The sequence below is a fragment of the Electrona antarctica genome (assembly GCF_951216825.1).
Source record: "Electrona antarctica genome assembly, chromosome: 16".
NCBI lineage: Eukaryota > Metazoa > Chordata > Actinopteri > Myctophiformes > Myctophidae > Electrona > Electrona antarctica.
The window spans coordinates 32249633-32269879 of NC_136797.1; the positions used below are offsets into that span (position 1 = coordinate 32249633).

Consider the following 20247-nt stretch of genomic DNA (forward strand, 5'->3'; position numbering starts at 1 on the left):
ACTTTCTTGGACCATGCAATCCATGCTGCATTGATGATGCATGTATAAAGCCAGTATACAGGTTTTGTTAGGACACTGATAACATTCATTCAGAAATACTACAATTTAGAAATGTGTAGCACGTTGGCATTAGTAGCCTACTACACTATATTAGGATTTCACTAGAATACATTCAGGGGTTCGTTGGTTGATTAATAATATTGATTGATTGATTGAACATTTTATTTCACAGTATGCAGAATGGAATGGGTACATACATAATACATTACAGGTCAATACAAAAAGTTATTTTCATATATAGGCTACAGTTACAAAAGGGGAAAACATGTACAGTGGAGAGGAAAAAAGGGGGGGGGGGGGGGGGGGTAGGCCGTAGGGGGTACTGACTTTTTTTTACAGGGGCCGTAGGTGCTGTTTGAGAGTGGTTTTGAAGGAGCTGTTGGTAGGGCGTTCCATATTTTAGTGGCATTTTAGTGTTGAACTCCCTCAGGTGTTGTGATTGTGGACTTTGTTGACATTAAGTGTTTAGACAGGTACATGAACATGGGTATCTTTAGTGGTGTAGCGAATCTTGTAGACCAAGCCCATTGCAAGTTGCTGTACTCGTCGTCAACCCTAAGCCATTCCAACCTATCAAAATGGGCAGGGGTGAGGTGGGTTCTGGGAGTAAGGCCAAGTAGTAGCCTTACAAGATTGTTTTGGGAAGTCTGGAGCCTTGTTTTAAGGGCCTTTGAGGTGCTGTGGTACCATGAGGTGCATGCATAGTCAAAGAAACCTTGTATGAGCCTGAGGGCTCCTGTTAGGAGTGAGGATCTGTGGTATTATCAATGCTTCTCAACTTTTCAAGAACCTCCAGTTTGATGCACTAGCCAGTTGATCAGGGACGTGTTGGGCCACTAATTCAGCCTGGGAAATGGAGTTGGAGGCCACGCACCGAAAAAACTTGCCCTCCAGCGGTGCGGACCGAAATATTAACCGGTGAACGGTGGCAGTGATTTGGCCTTAATGATTAAGTGTACAGTGACGGGGTCAGACGAAAGACAGCGAGATCGACATGGTCGGTCGATCTCGCTCCTCCTGGGTCAGACTGTGTACAAATGTAACCAACTGGACCTATAATGGTCTACTTGGTTTCCAAACTTCCGTGTCTGTCTTGACTGCCTTGCAGTCAAGAGTTTCTCTACTTGGTTACCTCTTGTACACTCTCGGGACCCATAATTTGGTTCACAACTATCAGTTATTTAGCCAGGGATCCCCTGGAACCCCATTCAAGGGGCCCTGGGAGTCCCCAGATCCCATGTTGAGAACCTGTACTACTCAAATGAAATAGTAGTGCAGTGACCAATATTAGCATCCATTTGTTTAAAAAAAATCACACCCATGTGAAGTGAGGGGCGCTCTTATCATCATACATCATCTCATACTGGCCAATCAGAATACCTGTTGCCTGTTGCCACACATTTACGTCATACAACATTTGACCTAATTTCTCCTTTCATTGTCGATGGCAAATATTAGACGTGTGGGGACAAGATGACGTAAATCTTCCCTTCATTGTCAATGGCATTTAATGTTTGTGTTGCGGACATTATACGTCATATTTGGCGGACATTTGACCTAATTTCTCCTTTCAATGTCGATGGCAAATATGAGACGTGTGGGGACAAGATGACGTAAATCTTCCCTTCATTGTCAATGGCATTTAATGTTTGTGTTGCGGACATTTTGTGGGGACAAAAGCTGTATATGAGGGGCTAGCCCCTCAAAAATAAATTGGTTATTTTTGCAAAATAACATGAAACAAATATGACTTTGGAGTATGTGCTTTATATTACCAACATAATAATTACACAAGGCAAATATCTCAAATTGTAGTAAACAGAAACATACAATGGTTATTGTACATTATGTCAACAAACGTGACATGACCGTTTTTTATTTATTCCACTCAACCCTTCTCCATACAAAACATTATCAACAACACTTGTATACTGTATACTTGTAGAAAATATTCACCAACAAACCTTAGGAAAAGTTGCTTTAGTGGCTTTTAAATGGCACTTCATTCTGATACTGTAAATCAAACTATGATAACCAATGTGACCCGGGACTGGAGACATATGGACTTTTCCTGGTCAAGCTGCCAATTATTAATTAATTAATTGCATCAAAACAGAGATGATAAAATCCAATGTCAGTTGCTGGGCTGGTGCTCAATCAGTTATCTTGGTTCTAGACTTGGAATGCAGGACAGGCACATTTTGTCTTGTAACAAGACAGACGGGATGGGGTTTCATTTCACTGTCCCTATCCCTCCTGTTCTATCAGCTTCTGTTGTGTCATCATCACAATCTCCTCCATAACCTCTGGTTTTAAAATGTCTTTGACCTATAAAGAGAGCATGATTACAAATAATTCAGGGTAGGCTTAATGAAGGTTAATTAATTGATTAATGCTGTGAATCGCCACAACAGCATCTTGTGTAGGAATAGTGCATGTTATGTACATCTTGCACTGAAATAAATAACGGTAGTGGGTCACACACGCCAAGACTTCAGTTCAAAATATTTATTTCATTTTTGAACAGGGACAAGCGTTTCGGCTATCCAGCCATAACACCATCTTATACTGAAGAAATATTTTCAGTAAATATTACCATCATAATACGTGATTGATTTGAATAGGCTTTGTATGTAATAAATATCTGCACACTGTTTGAGCAAACACACCATGTAGCCTACATGAACTCCGGGGATTTAGTTTGATCTCAAGGTGCACTTCCACATTCTAAGTATCATAGCCTAGTGAGGTTAAAAGCTGTGGTGTAAATAGCTTCAATGTCAAGACAGCTGTTACCTCACACAAATAAGTATCTTTAAGTAACAACTAAATATTTACACAAGCCTTTAGGCAGCAGTAATATCTACATACAGCACAATTAGACCTTGTTGACTTCATCACCACATTAACTGAATATAACAAACAACTGCATCCTCCCCAACGTGCTTTGTGAGATAGATTACAGTACATCCATTGGATATTTAATCCTGCCTAAATATTCAAGCAAATAATTGAAGAAAATAATTAATCACATAATCATCATAGTGTTGCGGTATAAAATGTTAACCTAATCTTGCTTTTGAAGACAATGGTTCATTCAGCACCAGGCACTTCATTCAGGAGTGGTGGATTATAATGGCCCTCCTAAAGGCCTCACCAAGGTTTGTTGGGCTTCCTCCTCACAGAGGACACAGGCTGTGGCGCTAGCCCATACTGCTCACCCGGGTGCCGTGTACATTCCGGCTGTCACCCTTCTCTCCGGTGGTCACCAGACTATACCCGGTTGTCACATAGTCTATTCATATGAGTCACTATAAATAGAATAACTATAACTAAAAATACATCGCATGGATGCACCTGGGACGTATCCTCAGTGATGTATCCTGAGGTCAACAGGGTTTCGGGTCTACCAACATCAAACCCCTCACTCAGGCGACCCAGCCGGGGTTGATCAAATCCCGACTTACATCCCAGTAGCTACCCTCGATCAGTCCATCAGGGAATGAGCAAGGCCACACAATCCGTTGCTCCGGAACTACTCTGCCGGGACTGGGAGAACCAGATTCTGGCGCGTGGAAGGACTAGGCTCTGTGGGTTACAGTACTTGTAATGTTGTCTGTAATGTATTGCTATTTACCATCTCGTTCCTGTCTATAGCTTTCAGCAACAAGAAAACTGCATATTGAAAATGTTTGATATAAACCTGGAATCTCATGATCTCCTACAGTATATAGAATGAATTATCTAATAATCTCAACCAGTATCTTACCTGGTGGTGAAGAGAAGAGTCATAGCAGTAGCAAACACTGGTGTCGTATAGTTGGACTTTGTGTGCAGACAAGGCCAGTAAGCAGTTCCTCAACCGTGAGATCACTTCTCGATCTGACAGAGATACAGGCTGAAAGAACAAGGAGAATTAAAGTGCGTGCATGTGTGTGTTCCTAATGAGCATTCCTAATGAGCATTATTTACAGTGCAGCTAAAGTAATAATTCAACCTTAAGGTCCTTTCAGACGAGCATCGATTAACGCGTAAAAAAATAAATAAACAGAATCCAGGTCTGGTCAGTCGCAGGCATGTGCACGAAACGAGCATGCGCGCGACAATTTCACAGGACCACGCCAGCGTAAATACGCTTGCATTGTTGCCCCTCGACTTCTCATACATGAGTATATGAGTCATGAACCACGTGACCAGGCTGTTTTCTGCCCCCTCAAAATAACTCTTCCTTACTATATGGCTCTGCCTGATTTACCATCATCCCTGATGATGTCACGTGATGTCACGAGACCTGGGCACCATATACGGGGATTTTGAGTGATACACTGACTGACTGACGGGAAATGCACGATTCCTTCGGTCGCAATAAAATTTAGCCCTCACCTCCAGGCTAGTGTAGAAACCCCCAGCCTCCTCGTCCTGTTGTGATGGGGTTGGGTACAGCCACACAAAGCCATTGTTTCCCAGAATGATGGATGCTCCACAAGGAAGGTTGTGGAAATGTGTCTTTTGCCTCTTGATCAGGGAAGGAGAGATCTGCACCAACACTCCTTGACCTAGCTAGTGAGACACATTAAAAGAGGATCAGATTAGATAATGTAGTTTGTCAACAACCTTGTGTGAACAGGGTAATGCAAAGCTGTTTATCTAGTGACATTATTTTCAGATTTTAAAAGCTGCCTAGTACCAATCAGAAATTCAATGTTGCAGGCTAGATTAAAAACAACACTGATTTTGTAACATTACACACAAGGCATGTAAATCCCTTAGTTTTCTGTATTTTGTCATTTGTACATGCCATTAGTACTGGTGTTGGTGCCATGATCATATGCATGCACAGAACCACACACATTGCCAACTTGTATTTCATGGCTGTCGAGTTTGAACAGGCACTATACCAGGCATATTTACAAAATAAATATATGATCGATATACCGTCAGACCAAATGTTTTCTCCCAGTTCTTGAATATCAAATAACAAGAAATTACAATAATTATTACAATGTTAAAAATATGACTAGATTAAACTGAATAGCTAAATTGTCATTTAGTGAACAGAAATGTGTTCATTCATTGTATTGCTTCAGGATGACAAAGTGTTTGCTATAACTTACCTTTCCATACTTTAAACTGCGGGTGTGAAGCAATAGGGCTCCATCTGAAAAGACAGACTGTACCTCTGCCTAAAAGAACCAAAAAAAAGTTGAATCAAAATTATGTGAAAGACATAAGAAAAGGAAAATAGCCCATTACAGTCAGGACTCAGGAAAGATCATTGTAAATAGTAAACATGAGAGTACACTTATGAGATCTCCTTCCTGGAGGTACTCCCTCATAGTCAGTTCATCTTCTGCTGATCTTCTCCTCTTAAAAAAAAGAAAAAGAAATTCAGACAATTGATTGCAAAACAAGTTCACCAAATTGGTACTATAAACCTTTGATTAAAGAATATTAACAAGAATAGATTCTTATTTACATTAATAACTTAATGATGCGAGTTGTAAGCTTGTAAAGCAGCAATTTTCACTATTGTCGAAGATTTAGATGTATATTTATTTTTACTCTCACAATGTATGCAATTATGACATCCAAAAAATAGTGACACCATAGTTGGTGTGGTTAAGGTTAAGGGTGCAGTTAAAGGGGACACAATGCCAGCAAGGAGAAGTACAGTTACCAACACACTGGACCAGAGCTACTATATCAAAACAATGTAGCACAGAGAGTACTGATGAATCGTTGTAAGAGTTGTGCACATATAGCAACTCACCAGTTCTCCTCCAGGCAGATTAACTGAAGATAGCAGGAGAACTGAGTCCAGTCGGGAGTTGATCTCCACCTTCCAACGTTTCTGCTGCACCTACAAACATCACAAGAAGACACTTAATAATATAAATTGAAACACAAATTTAAATACAATCTAATAATGTTATGCCTCCGCCGGCAGACATCTGTCGTTTTTTCCCCCAACCTTGTGAATGCCTTGAGGAAATGTCCTGACATTTAGCACAAACATCAAGAATGAACTCATTAGAAGGGGTCAAAGATTAGGCGCTCGGGGGGGCACAGCTGTAAGGTACCTGCCCAGTGCCCACCACCGCAGAGTCAGTAGTTCACAGCTGTAAGGTACCTGCCCACTGCCCACCACCGCAGAGTCAGTAGTTCACAGCTGTAAGGTACCTGCCCAGTGCCCACCACCGCAGAGTCAGTAGTTCACAGCTGTAAGGTACCTGCCCACTGCCCACCACCGCAGAGTCAGTAGTTCACAGCTGTAAGGTACCTGCCCACTGCCCACCACCGCAGAGTCAGTAGTTCACAGCTGTAAGGTACCTGCCCACTGCCCACCACCGCAGAGTCAGTAGTTCACAGCTGTAAGGTACCTGCCCACTGCCCACCACCGCAGAGTCAGTAGTTCACAGCTGTAAGGTACCTGCCCACTGCCCACCACCGCAGAGTCAGTAGTTCACAGCTGTAAGGTACCTGCCCACTGCCCACCACCGCAGAGTCAGTAGTTCACAGCTGTAAGGTACCTGCCCACTGCCCACCACCGCAGAGTCAGTAGTTCACAGCTGTAAGGTACCTGCCCACTGCCCACCACCGCAGAGTCAGTAGTTCGAAACGACTGCATGATCGTGGTGCATCAGACTTTGTCGAGCGTCTATACGCACACAATTGGCACGTGTTCGGGGAGGGAAGCCGAGCCGAGCCAGGCCGGGAAGCTAGGTTGGGCTGGGCAGGGCCAGGGTGATATTTGTCAATGCATGTATTCCTACAGGCTGGTGTGGCACCTGTCACCCGGGAGTGCTGGGCAGGAGGGGTAGGACGGTGGTGCCAACTGCCAAGTACCTCACAGGCAGGTGAGCCAGTAAGATAAAAGAGCAGTGACAAACTGACAACACACGATGGCCTTTGGCGATGACGCCCATTTTGGTTCTGAACTATTTAAGGGTTTCAAAGCCATACCCATGTAACTTGAGAAAGCCCAGACGGGCGAAACATTGCATGATACTATATCAGACTTCACAGACACGGATGCTTTTTACTTTTCTTCCACACAATCACCTTCCCTGGTGTAACCATGTGCTGAAATTATTCCTTGAATTTATAATGAAATTAAAATCAAATGATGATCCTACCTCAGTGATTCGGCCAACAACCACATCTCCAACTTCTCCATAGTACCTGCAACACAAAAACAGTGAAATGTGGCAAAACAATCATACTTACATAATTTATTTTTATTAGTGTTCGAGTTTGAAAGCACTCCTTGGAAATGACTCAATGCCACGGTCCTGCGTACATGTACCACCTGTTTCAAAATTGCACGTAATGCAGGAGGAGCAGGACGTTGTGATATTGAAAAAACGAGTGCTTCCAAACTCAAACACGAAAATAATCACCTGCAGTGCACAGAATTTATTGAAAGTAGCTCATAACAACATGTTAATGGTGGATTTTTATTAAACAAAACTTGACGGATACAAATATACGGGTATGACAGATAATGAGAGCTTTCCTTACAGCTGTAATCTTGCAGTTTAACGATGTTTATAGCATCCGAGTTTCCTGCAGCTAAAGTTGAATCCTTTAGGTCTAATAATGATCTACCATGCTTGCATGTTCCAATCATGCATACTTGACATTATTTCTAACCACGTTTAAAATTATACATTTACGCTTTGTTTTTGATATAGAGCTATAGAGCCTATATATAGAGCTATAGTGTAGAGCTATAGTGTAGATTTTTGTCCTAACACAAACATTAAATGCCATTGACAATGAATGGAGAATTTACGTCATTATGTATCTGAGCAAATCGGCTATTTTTATCCTACACAAACATTAGATTCCCATTGACAATGAATGGAGATAATGTATTTGAGCAAATTGGCTATTTCGATCCTACACAAAGTGTTAATTCCCATCAACAATGAAGCAATAGAAGTTGATAAGAGCGCCCCTCACTTCACTCAGGTGTGATTTTTTATTTCTACATTTTAGAAAAATATACATCAGGTGCCCACTTGACCTGTCCTGTATAACCTAGGCTACAACACAGTATAGTAGTAGGCTCACTCACACAGTCACACTCCCACACAATAACAATGCCACAATCTATAGCAGTTCAACTTTGGCTGTCCATTTACTATTGTGACCACTACTTACCTTGTCTTAAGAGGTCTGACACAGATCAGTTTGTCTACTCTTTGCACCTCTCCAGCAACAGATGCCGTCAGATTCTCATCATCCATGTAAGTGCCATGACCCCTGGATATAAAGCATAATAAAAATAATATGACATGAGTAATGAAACGTTACATAATAAGGTTATAGTTTATTAAAGCCCACAGTACTTTCGGACACATACTACAACCAACTGCTGTCTGTATGTACAAAAACAGGCCAGGATAGCAGAATGGGTACATTTCAAACGAAAGCACAAGTCAAAAACTGCTACGAGGATAAAAACAGAAAAAGCACCAAGACTTGTTTACAGGGTCCTCCATTTTCAATTCATGAGAACATTTACATTTTAAAGACGTACAAATATCCATCTGCTCCTTAATCTTACGATCCTTACCTCATAAAACCTGCGTCCGAAGTGATCACATCACCGGGGACAACCAGATCCTTTCGATCTAGAGAGGATTTTGACAGTGAAACTTGTTTCCGAATAACTGGTAATCTCATGTCAGCAGCCATGCTTGTTGCACTTCAGACTTCAGTGTCTGTGTTGGCGCCTTAAAGTGACGTCATCACACACTTTTTAGGTTATATTTATTTCTTTAACTTCCCCCTTTTATTTCAGAATGCATTTGGTTGTTGTTGTTATTATTATTATTATTATTATTATTATTATTATTATTATTACATATTTAAAATACCCTACATTTTTGTCAAATAAGGTTGAGGCGGGGGAGACATTTTTCTTTTCATGTTCACATGGCGCCCTCCAGTGGTTGCAAACTTCAAAACGTGCTTGTCTTCTCCAAACGGTACATAACAGTGAAATTAGGCTAGCACAGGTCCAGATATAGGAATGTCACATCCTTGTCACATCTTCAGAGTGTGGAACTCTTCAGGCAACATTGATGTAAATAGGGTACATAGCAGACAGACCAATGATTTATAATTAAAATATATATTTTTGTGTAAACTGTATATTATAAAAAAGTGTGTTCTTTATTACAATTAATTAATCAAAATCACAACTATAAAAAGAGAGTTAGGAATACCCTGTAGCTGTGGACTAAAGGGGTGACCATAGATCACCCCCGCATAAGCATACAATAGGCTTCCTGAAAGTACAATTCCTGAAATCCTATTACCATAAATGAGCTGAACACTCACCAAATGCAAGAGCCCTTGTAGGGCAATAAGATCATCCTCGACTCACAGTTGATATCCAAAAGATTTAGTGTAGACCTACTACCTGTGTGTCTCAATTATGCCCCCCCCCCCCCCCTTACATGGAAATTAACTGTGAATAATCAAATAGACATGTTTTCCTTTCCAAATAGACCAAATAGACAGTTAATATCTTATTTAAGTTTCAGTTTAGTTTATGTTATCTGGCTTCAGTTTTTCTTACTTCCTTACTTACTTAGGCCTTTAAATTCCCTGAGGAACATAGGCCATTGATGAGGCTCCTCCATCCCCTTGGGTCTTGTGCCCTCCGCTGCCGTTGACAGCCCTTGCGCCTTCATCTCCTGTTCTGTGGTTCTTCTCCAGGTGGCTCTAGGCCTTCCTCTCTTCCTCTTGCCTTGCGGGTTTCATGTTAGTGAATGTTTTGTTATTGATTTGTTATGTCTTCGCAGTGTATGTCCTATCCATGTCCATTTTCTCCTCCTATGGTGTCTTGACTAGTGAGGTCCCACAGGTTTGCATTGGATATGGTGTTGGGCCAGTAGATTCCTAGTAGATTCGTAGTAGAGGCAGCGGTTTAAGAATGTTTGTATTTTGTTGAGGTTGGTGGTTATCTTCCAGGTTTCTGAACTGTAGAGTAGGGTGGATTTGACATTTGAGTTGAAGATTTGCAGTTTGGTTTTGCGTGATATATCTTTTGCTTTCCAGATTTTGACTGCATCCTACAAAGCTGTCCACTATACTCATCCTCTCGCTTGCCCACAATGCTTCTGGTAGTACTATTCACATGCCCCTATAAGAACAGGGTATTCTACAACACATAACTACACCATTTTCTCACTTCAGTTAGTTCTGATCTTCTGGATCAGTCTTTGATGAATCTTCAACCTACCTAGTTGTCACAGCTTTTGGGGAGACACTAACGGCTAACCCCACATATTTGTCTGAGCTGTTCTTTGCTTACATGGCACTGCACTTGTCTGAAATATACACTAAGTAGAGTTTGACATATTATTCTTGTGAGTGCATACCTTTCACAAAATGTGTGAAATAAGGTGATTTCAAAATTAAATTAAATTTCTTCATTAAAGCAACAAGACTAACAAGCAATTTCTGACATAATACACAATAATAAAGAAAAATGGCAAAAATGAATATTCTTTTTGACAGACATTTGTAGGGCAGCATGGAGAGCTAAGCAGACCTGGGAGACAAGACAAGACGAACAAAGAGAAAATGAGAAAGTGGAGTGGAGGGTGATGGAGTGAAATGTGGACTGGCCAGTGGACAATGAGGTTGAGGTGGATATGTGCACAGTGGAGAAGGAGATAGTGGAGGTGTGGGACTCAGATTAGTTATGTACAATATGCTGTATGGTTCCATTGTAACTATATGGTGTAACATTATAATGTAGTGTCACTTGCAGAAGTGTTGTTTCTTATGGTGTTCTTATGGTGCAGTATGTTGTCCATCTACAATGTAACAAATGTGTATCAATTCCTTTTCAATAATTAGGGAGTTATTCTTGGCAAGTTTTACAAATATAGCCTACCTATAATTGTACTTTATGAGGAGCAGAATAAAGAAAAATCTTTTCTTCTAATGTAGCTATTCTAGATGTATGTGACAAATATTTTAACTTAAATGTAAGTGCTTGTCTTCGCAAAGTTAGCCATATACACTAGGCTACTGATGATACTGTCAGTTGCACTTTCATCATAATGTTACACGTATTGCACTGAAGACAGGTGAGTGTAACTCTACTATGGTAGATAGATGTTCTTCTAGATGGGCAGAACTTATACGGCTGTGGCTCAGGAGGTAGAGCAGGTCATCCAATGATCCCTGGGTCGGCGGTTCGAATCCCGGCTCCTCCTGTCCACATGTCGAAGTGTCCTTGGGCAAGACACTGAACCCTACATTGAGTCGGTCGGTGTGAGCTTGCCACCATTGGTGTGTGAATGTGGGAAGTGAGGACGCTGGCGTCGACTGTTCGCCGCTTCACCTCCCAGTGTATGAATGAATGAACCATTGTAAAGCGCTTGGAAAAGCGCTATAAAAATGCAATTCATTATTCATTATTATTATTATACTTACTTCTTAAAAGCATTAAGCAATGTAGTTGCTTGTAGTCAGTGGCCTTAATGTACAGATTCATAAGACAAGTTATAATTATAAATTGACACATGTTCATGACTTTGTTCATATCAATTTTCAAGTATTTTTTGTATTGTAATTTTGTATCATTTTGTTTTTGAAGATTGTGTTTATTTGCCATCTCTTTCCCTCAGCATCTAGCACCATCTTGTGGATGTAAAGAGGCAGCCAATGAGACTAGTTCCATAAACAGTGAAAAACATCTTGTACTCTAGATGCTGACCCCATGCACGTTACACCAAACATTGAATCATTAGACCAGACAGGAAGCAGACCAGACATGCTAATTACTTCAATTAATAATGAAGCCTAAATGTTTGCACTGTCTCGGCTCTGTATTTAAGAAAAGTGACAACCTTGCCAAGGCTCTAAATACATCTGTCAACACGACTCTATTCAGGAATCCTGTGTCCTGCCACACATCTAGCAATTATGTGTTTTTTTCACTAGCATTTTTATCTTTTTAAGTGCCACTTTTTCAACAACAAAAACATCCGGTATGCTTTTGAATTAAACTGCATCAGGAAACATACAGATAATCAGAATGAATACCTGACAAAATGATAGACAGTCCCAAATCCCCATACAGGCAACAAGGGTGTTCCTATATTTGTCGGACACTGAAGACAATATCCAAGTTAAATTATTATAATTCTATGTGAAACACCACTGGTAGTTACAGTGCACATTTATTTATCATTTGTTTAACATTATCTAATAAATAATGGATTATTTAAAATGTTTTACTTATCAATCAATATTCTTTGGTCTAGAAGTTAGAGAGCGAAGCTATATACTTTGTCAACATCATTATTTATTTAGACTATAAGAAAGCACAAATGTATTTACATTCACATTTACATTACACTTTTCAAATTAGACAATGCTCAAAAGTTCACATTATGTACAAGAATAAAGTGACAATTTAAGTCTACAGAGTGACATTTTGATATAGCAAAAACCATGTACACATATGGCCAACATTGACCTGACCCTCTGCCTATGGTACAAATAAATCACTTTGTTTTGTTTTGTTTGAAAGTACAATTTGCCTGAGTTTGTGGGAATGAGATGTAAAATAAATGTAATGCAAACAGTAGAAGTAGCTGTGTTGTCTTACATAGTTACATGAGATATTTGCTCATATTTAAAATGTCCTGTAATAAGGAGATGTGATACTTCATATTAAATATAGAGAAAGAAACAGGACAAATTACTTAAAAAATAAAACATTGTTGACATTTCATTTTGTATTTCGGGTTCCAAAATATAGACAATCATTAAGCTGTTGTTCCGTTTGAACTGTAATTACATGAAAGCCAAACGTATAATTTAAATGAAAAAAAAAATAAGGCAACCAATTGAAATGTCTTCGACAAATGCTGTACTATTACATACACCCATTTATTTGATGCAGGGGTCTTCCCTCACAACCTGACTCTTGAGTTCTCCACTATATTACCCTATACGCTAAAGTGCAATGTTGTTTTGCATGACTGTCTCTTATGACTCTTCCCAGTATAATCATAGCACCATGGTGGGGATGTGGTGTACCATGGGCATCTGGTGCTGATGGGGTATACTTGTCATTTGTGTAGAAGGAGGAGACACTTGGGAGGCCGCGTCAGCGGCCGCTGCTACTGGCTTGTGCCTGGCACTCTTCTGGTGTGCCCGCAGGCCAGCCAGCTGCGAATAGGCACTCTGGCAAACATGGCACTTGTACGGTCGCTCGCCGGTGTGCAAGCGCACATGGTTTCGCAGAGTGGACGACTGGCTAAAACGGCGATTGCAGAAGCGGCAGACGAATGGCTTGTCCAGGGTATGAATGCGCATGTGGGAGCGCAAGTTGCTGCGTGAGTTGAACCCTCTGTGGCAGATAACACAGCGCATTCGGCAGCTGGCGGCCGAGGAGGAGGAGGGCGAGCACGAAGAGGAGCCATCACACGGATGGGATTCATCTGTAAAAGTACATAAAAACAGGAAAATGTGTCACAGAAGAAGATTGCAGTAAACATGTTGGTAGACAGAACTGATACTTGATTACTTGAGTACTAAAGGCCTATAGAAATCAGCTAAAGCCATAGAAGTCCCATATTCATTAAACATTCCTAAAGAGATAATGACCATCATAATGATAATAATGATCTTCTCTCTTCTCTCATATAACCTGCAGGCAAAGGGCCTCACCATTGCGGATCTTTTTCAGAGGTTCTTCTTCTATGCCAGGAACACCGGGAATTCCAAGGAATGTGTTGTGGGTGTTTCCATACCAGACAAGAAGTTCCTGGTCTGGTGGTATGGTCTGAGGAATTAAGAAAGGAAGGAAGGAAGGAAACTGGTCAAATAATGGACAAGTAATATTTCTATTGTTTGCCATTTTGTGACAATGGTGAACTGAGTCAGGGCCTTTGCCAAATTGAGAAAATAGATCAAATATGCAATTATACTTTTGGCCATCATGGTGCGCTATTATGCACACAATTTGCACAAATGATGTGCAATATTCTATTCTATGGGTCTCTAAACAGACTGAAGGAATTCTCACCTCTACAGCTTTGTAGAAGATGCTGGTACCAATCTGTACCACTTCCAGGTTCTGCTCCTGCTCATTGCGGGCACATTTAATGTAGGTCATCCAACTGCGCTGATCTTCCTGGCTGGCATCGATAAAGCAGCGCACTGTGCCATCCTCATTGAACACCTGGAAGCACAGAACATGTAGAATGCCTTTTAGAATGCTGCAGCATATAGAAGAACTGTCAATCAGTGGTGGAAGGAGTACTCAGATATTTTACTTAAGTAAAAGTAGCAATTACAATGTGGAAATAAAGTATAAAAGCCTGCATGTGTTCAAAATGTCACTTGAGAGTAAAAGTACATTACAGTAGGCTACACTATATAAAATATAAAATGCCAAAAAACAAGCTCACAACGGGTCATGTTGAGCTTGTAGATCGGCTATTGTCTTATTAGCCTATATAAAATAGGGCTTTAAAATATTGGTTAATGTATGTTTTATAATATAAGAATGTATATCAGTTACTAGTGACTAAAGTGTTCAAATAATTGTAGTGGAGTAAAAAGTACAATATTTGCCTGATAGTAGAAGTAGAAGTTAAAAAAGTATTGAAAATCAGAAATACCTAAAAAATGGTATGCTAAATGTACCACTATTGCTGTCAATCACATTCACCTTCAACACCAATACTACAACCATGCAGGACATCATTGTACAATTTGCACTCACCTCCCACATTAAGTTGTTGTTCTTCAGCAGGTCAACGTGTTCAGGGGACAAGACTCTGCCGGTGAAAGGGCCCATCTCAGTGCCAGCCTTGATCCATGTCTTTGAGAAGATGCCGAGGCCTTCACCGGGTATGGAGCTCTGGGCAATTATCACTTCACTGGGAAGCACAAGGCTAGACAGCTTCTGCACCTCTGGAGAAAAAATAACAATAGAAAATGATTTAGAACTTAAGCTATTGGAATAAAATACAACAATTAGCTGTTGTTGTTGTTGTTGTCATCCTTATTATTATTATTATTGGAAATAATAGGCCTATAATAAAACGCTGGTGAAAATGACATTTAGAAAGGCCTACAATGTAACAACTCGTGTAGGCCTGGATTCTTCAAAAACCTGCCAAAGCAAAGGGCGCAAAAAAGAAAATAAAAGAAAAAACATGCATGCTTCTCACGAAATAGGATTTTGGAAAGGTCTTGAAAGCAGTAAATGGGCCACATTTTGGTCACGAAATATTAAGCTATTCTCATCCACCGTTTAATTCGATTAGCGGGCTGGTGTGAAAAGTTTCTGTTGGGAAGAGAAACCCGCACTGTGAGCATTTTCATCCTCATTCAGAATAGGCCTAATATATATAAAAAAGGAAAACCCTTGCTTTTCTTTAATGTCGGAATCAAAGATTTATTTTTGGGGGGTATTTGGGACCGCGAAAAGACCGAGCGACTGGGGGTTAAATGGTCTCCTATTGCCAAGGGTCCAGCGATTTGTCATGCTTCAGATGTGATATTCATTAAACCTTACTGGAAAAGAAACGGCTAATTCCAAATTCATTATCCTTTTAAGAACTTTGTAGCAATAAATTTGCACTGAATGAAACGAGGACTTGTTTAAAAGACGCAGGAATTTCTCAAACAAAAAAATGGAAAGGCGATTAGATGGTTGACATGCAATGAATAGCATTAGAATTAGCCTTCACGGCGCATTATGCGAGGAACAGAGATCTTTTAAAGGCTGCAGAGAAAGAGAAAGGCTCCGGAGCCCCATAGCTGCCAAGAGAGGAAAAGAAACTGTCCGGAGATTGATGAATGCAGGATAAAACCCGGGACATCTCAAAGAAAGGGAACCTTTCTCTCCTCGGGGTTTAAGTGGAAACTTTCCCAGGTCAAGCACAAAGTTAACCAAATGAATTTAATACCCGCCGTCTTTCAGTCAGCAACAGTTACACGCCTAACAAGCTTCTAAATGAAAGGTCTCAAAAGCCCTAAACGGGTTAATGCGTTAAATGGGTTGAAATAAAAAAGCAAAATTGGGAAAAACGGTAATAAGCCCAAGGCACATAAACCTTGGGAAAGGTAAAGTTCTCACTGTCTGTCTGTCTGTGGTCAAACCTCGAAGAGCATGCGGGAGCTCTTCGGGTAGGAGGCTTTACGCACCGGGAAATGATAAGACCTCTATAGCCTATAATTATAATACATAAAGGTAGGGTATATAGTTGTCATACGTTTTCTTTCATTGATTGTATAATCTGAACATTGTCCGTAAAAAAGTTGAATGTAGATATCATAAGTTAAATAGATTTTTGATAGATTGGCTATAGGCTATAAGCAAATATCATATTTGTCTAAATAGGCCGATTTATAATGAAATAATAATAATAAGAAGAAATAGCCAGTATTTAAGATCGACTAACAAAACATTAGGCTACGCCGTTACCAGGTGACATTAAAAACGTTAAACAAGCTATTATAAAGCCTACGCCACATAGTCCTAATTTAAGTAAAGAATCACGTCGGAAACGTGCACCAAAACAAAAACAAACTAACTAAAAAAAACACTGAAAACGATCACATGCACCAGGCACTACTAACAATAATTACCTCCCACGAAGGACTGTGCGAGCACCTCTGCGGTGAAGGCTGTCTTGGGGCTGACCTGGCTCTGCTGCCTCTCCTCCATCAGGTGCTCCCCGAGCACGTTCCTCCACCTTCCGTACAGGAAACTGTGCAGAATGTCCGAGGTGATGATGTCGGAGAGCGAGCGACTCGGACACTTAAATCCAGACTTGAGCGCCAGAGTGTCTGTGGGTAGCACGGAGCCCATGATCAAGAATGAAGCTGCAGGCTGATGCTGGTGATGATCAGCGGAAAGGCTCGTTCTCCGCGCTCCTTCTTCTACAATGTCTATGTGGGGAGAGTCAGTGTGTGTTGTGTTGTGTTCTGCTGCTGAGCTGTCCCTGCCTCGCAGTCGCAGCGCAGCGAGCGCCTCTTTATAAGTGGTCGGTCGGTGGTGTGACCCCTGTCTAATTAGTTATTAATGACACTCCCACCATGCAGTAGCTAATAGCTATAGGCTACTGCAGATCCGCCACAAGAAAAGCACCATTAGTTCAGTCAGTCCACCCCTCCTTTCACCAGGAGCAATGAAACGATGTGTGTGTGTGTGTGTGTGTGTGTGTGTGTGTGTGTGTGTGTGTGTGTGCGTGTGTGTGTGCGTGCGTGCGTGCGTGCGTGCGTGCGTGCGTGCGTGCGTGAGAGAGAGAGAGAGAGAGAGAGAGAGAGAGAGAGAGAACCCCAAAAATAAACAAACCAATTTTTTTTGCAAAATGCTTAACACTTGACACTCTTTTTTCCACGTGGACCTCAAATTAGGCCAGCAATGCATGATGTCATCTACACAGTTTAGAGACGCACAAATAGGCCGAAATAAGCATATAAGGAAGAGCAGGTCTTTTAGAGGTTAAAAATCTATATTTTATAATCTAAACCTAATATCTGCCAAACAAGTTGGTATATTGATATTATATTTCAAAATGTTGCTAAAATAAAATGGATGTGACACTTTGCGTGCTCAATTATGTTTCAAAAAAACATTGCTCACTTATTGGACCTGAGGACCTCTAAACTTTTGTCAACCAAAAATATAGGTCATTGGTCTGGGAGTGGCTCAAACTTTTTTTTCTCATGGCATTTCGTATTCATGTCATGGCAATATTAATTTTTTGTTAAGAGTTAGCGCGGGAACAACAGAATAGAAACAAGCCGCAACGTGCTTTTAGGTACTGCATTGTTCCCATGCAAAAAATGCAAAGCTGCTTTGACGTGGTTCACTTTTCTAGCCCTTGTTGAGGTAAGCGGTTTAATATTCATGGCTGTTCTTAGCCCCAGTATTGTGACAACGTTTAGATGAGTATATACGGCTCTTTTCTTCTCAATAGTCACAGTCCTCAGTGCTTTTTCCTCTCCTGCCTATTTTTCGGGCTTGATGGACTGGGGGTAAATGGGCAGTTTTCCTTCTTTTCCAACAGAGAGGACATCTTTATTCCATCCCCGGCTCACGGGTTTCCTATTCAGCTCCTCTCCAAGTAATGTCAAGGGCCTGAAAAGTGCTGCAAATCAATCTTTCATGGTGTTTTGAGGGCAATTTGACATCCATGCACTCCTTTCACTCCAACAACTACAAGGGGATTGTCCGAAAAAAGGGGGAAAATGGGCAAGTTGGGTTCTCTGGAGTGGAGACTGGACGAATATGGACTATAGCCGGCCTACTATGGCGATGTAATGGGAAAGAATATGGCAACTAAGTGACAATAGCGTATAGTTTTGAACGCAGAGATAGTGAAAAGGCAAGGTGAGTGACAGGGCACGAAAAAAGATTACTGCGAAACAGCTGCTTTTTATGAGCGGGCCCCGCCCACATTTGTCTCACTTTCCCAGATGAAAATTCTCCCCTCTGTGAATGGCATTCTTTCTCATCTAGATTGATTTACATTTATTGCATTCATTGCACAAATCCAAACTAAATGGCGGGGCCCAAGGGGGAGGGCCCGCTCTTTATTAAAGAGGAATTAAATGAATTGAATTGGGGTAACGCATGGATTTGATTTGCTTATTTATGCATTAACCTATGGCATTATTTCGAGCTGGTAAAGCCTCGGGCATGTCACAAATAGCAAATCATCCCGCTTAGCCGTTCTATTGTAAAACAATTTAAAGTATTATTCTGTCTATTTAAAGCTTATCAAATGAATACAGATGATTGACAATTATTGCACAATGAATGTGGTAATTGTTTTATTTTAAAAAGCGCATGTGATGGGATGAAAGGGCATTCAAAAGTAGGCTATCAATGAAAATAGTTAATGCTCATCAACATAAAAAAGACAGGCCTAGGCTATTCCAGTCTATAATTAGTACGTCGATAATAGAACAAACATTTTCAACATTTCACTAACAAACAAATTAAAGCAATAGCAATATAGCTAAATGACGAAACTGTCTTTTAAATGTATATGTAACCTCACATGCATTGTAGCCTATACCAAACATAAATTAATTCAACAAAGTATCTACAAGCCTAGTTTTTAAAAAGCATAGGCCTATGTGTGGAAATCATGGTCATATTCACTCAAATTATGTTAAATAGCAGCAAATAATGCAGTTCTGTTGTTTTTAATGGGCTCGGCTATTTTCGCTAGTTCAAAAATAAATAAAACATTTGAAAAATGTTCACTTTCATAATCTATATATACAACTCCTATCAAACGGAACGGAGTCAGCAGCGTCCATTCGGTTTTGGAATTGGGAATCAAATTAGGCCATTATACAATCCTACTTGGTTTCTCATGGTGTCTCACATCGAAAACATATAGCAGATCTACAAGCGCACAGTGCACATCAGCCCCATGCTGCTGCGAGCTAGTAGATCTGCTATATTATCGGTGTGAGACAGACACCACAGCGGCGCATATAAAGGCCTATACATCCAGGCGTTATTATGTCTGCGCCTCTCCTCCGCGAACCCCAGACACACTTAACAGCTGGGAGTGACTGGCAGAGTGAGTCTCCAGGGATCGTCCATAGGGCCATTAAAAAGAGATTAAGGTAGCTGTCACAGCGTGGTGGATACTGTGTAGATCGGCTTATCTGTTGCAAAGGTGAGAGGTTTCCGTCTCTCCCAAAAGGGGCTTTCTCATGCTGTACAGCACCGGGGGGAGACTGGACACCTGCTTGTCTAAGCAGAGCCTCTGAAGTCTGAACAGGAGAGGAAGGTGGATACATCTGTTTATAAATGAATAATAGGCTAATAAACAGAGTTAATTCTCCATATAATGTTAACACTGATTTTGGTTCTGGGTTGATGGAGACGTTAGCTTGCCTTGTGGTATTTTATAGGCTACTAAAAGCTATATCCAACAACTTCCCAAAGAGTTAAAGACCAATGTGCCATTCTTGTTGATACAATTAATTAGGTAAAAGAGCTGTATCAGGTCAATGAATTAGAACCACATTCAATTATGTCAACCTCAGTGGCGCTTCTTCCAAAGATACGGCAACAGTAAAAGTATATGGACACATAAAGAGATCAATAAGGGCCATTAAATCAACTATGCACTATTCGTGAGAAAAGCTTGGCAGAATTAA

The 20247-nt window shown here is 40.7% G+C and overlaps 2 protein-coding genes across 2 annotated transcripts; both read right to left on the reverse strand.

Moving 5' to 3' along the window:
• Window positions 1-1807: 1807 nt before the first annotated feature.
• exosc2 (exosome component 2) lies at window positions 1808-8788 on the reverse strand. Its single transcript, XM_079524149.1, has 9 exons — window positions 8642-8788; window positions 8227-8328; window positions 7197-7242; window positions 5831-5920; window positions 5361-5426; window positions 5175-5243; window positions 4444-4620; window positions 3830-3958; window positions 1808-2388 (listed from the first exon to the last, which is right to left on the reverse strand). Exons 1-9 carry the CDS (start codon window positions 8761-8763, stop codon window positions 2308-2310), a joined length of 882 nt encoding a protein of 293 aa, XP_079380275.1. The 5' UTR covers window positions 8764-8788; the 3' UTR covers window positions 1808-2307.
• Window positions 8789-12379: 3591 nt separating this feature from the next.
• Window positions 12380-17081, reverse strand: prdm12a (PR domain containing 12a). Its single transcript, XM_079524226.1, has 5 exons — window positions 16705-17081; window positions 14831-15021; window positions 14129-14284; window positions 13771-13885; window positions 12380-13541 (listed from the first exon to the last, which is right to left on the reverse strand). The coding sequence occupies exons 1-5, from the start codon at window positions 16925-16927 to the stop codon at window positions 13108-13110; spliced, it is 1119 nt and encodes a 372-aa protein (XP_079380352.1). The 5' UTR covers window positions 16928-17081; the 3' UTR covers window positions 12380-13107.
• Window positions 17082-20247: the final 3166 nt, after the last annotated feature.

Coding starts and splice junctions, on each gene's coding strand:
- exosc2 (XM_079524149.1), bottom strand. CDS start 8,763: ATGGCTGCTGACATGAGATTACCAGTTATTCGGAAACAAGTTTCACTG. Junction 4,621..5,174: donor GCAGTTTAAAGTATGGAAAG/GTAAGTTATAGC, acceptor GTGTCTCACTAG/CTAGGTCAAGGAGTGTTGGT. Junction 3,959..4,443: donor GTTTCTACACTAGCCTGGAG/GTGAGGGCTAAA, acceptor TTGTTCTTTCAG/CCTGTATCTCTGTCAGATCG.
- prdm12a (XM_079524226.1), bottom strand. CDS start 16,927: ATGGGCTCCGTGCTACCCACAGACACTCTGGCGCTCAAGTCTGGATTT. Junction 15,022..16,704: donor CGCACAGTCCTTCGTGGGAG/GTAATTATTGTT, acceptor TTTTTTCTCCAG/AGGTGCAGAAGCTGTCTAGC. Junction 13,542..13,770: donor TCTGAAAAAGATCCGCAATG/GTGAGGCCCTTT, acceptor GTACTTTTACAG/ATGAATCCCATCCGTGTGAT.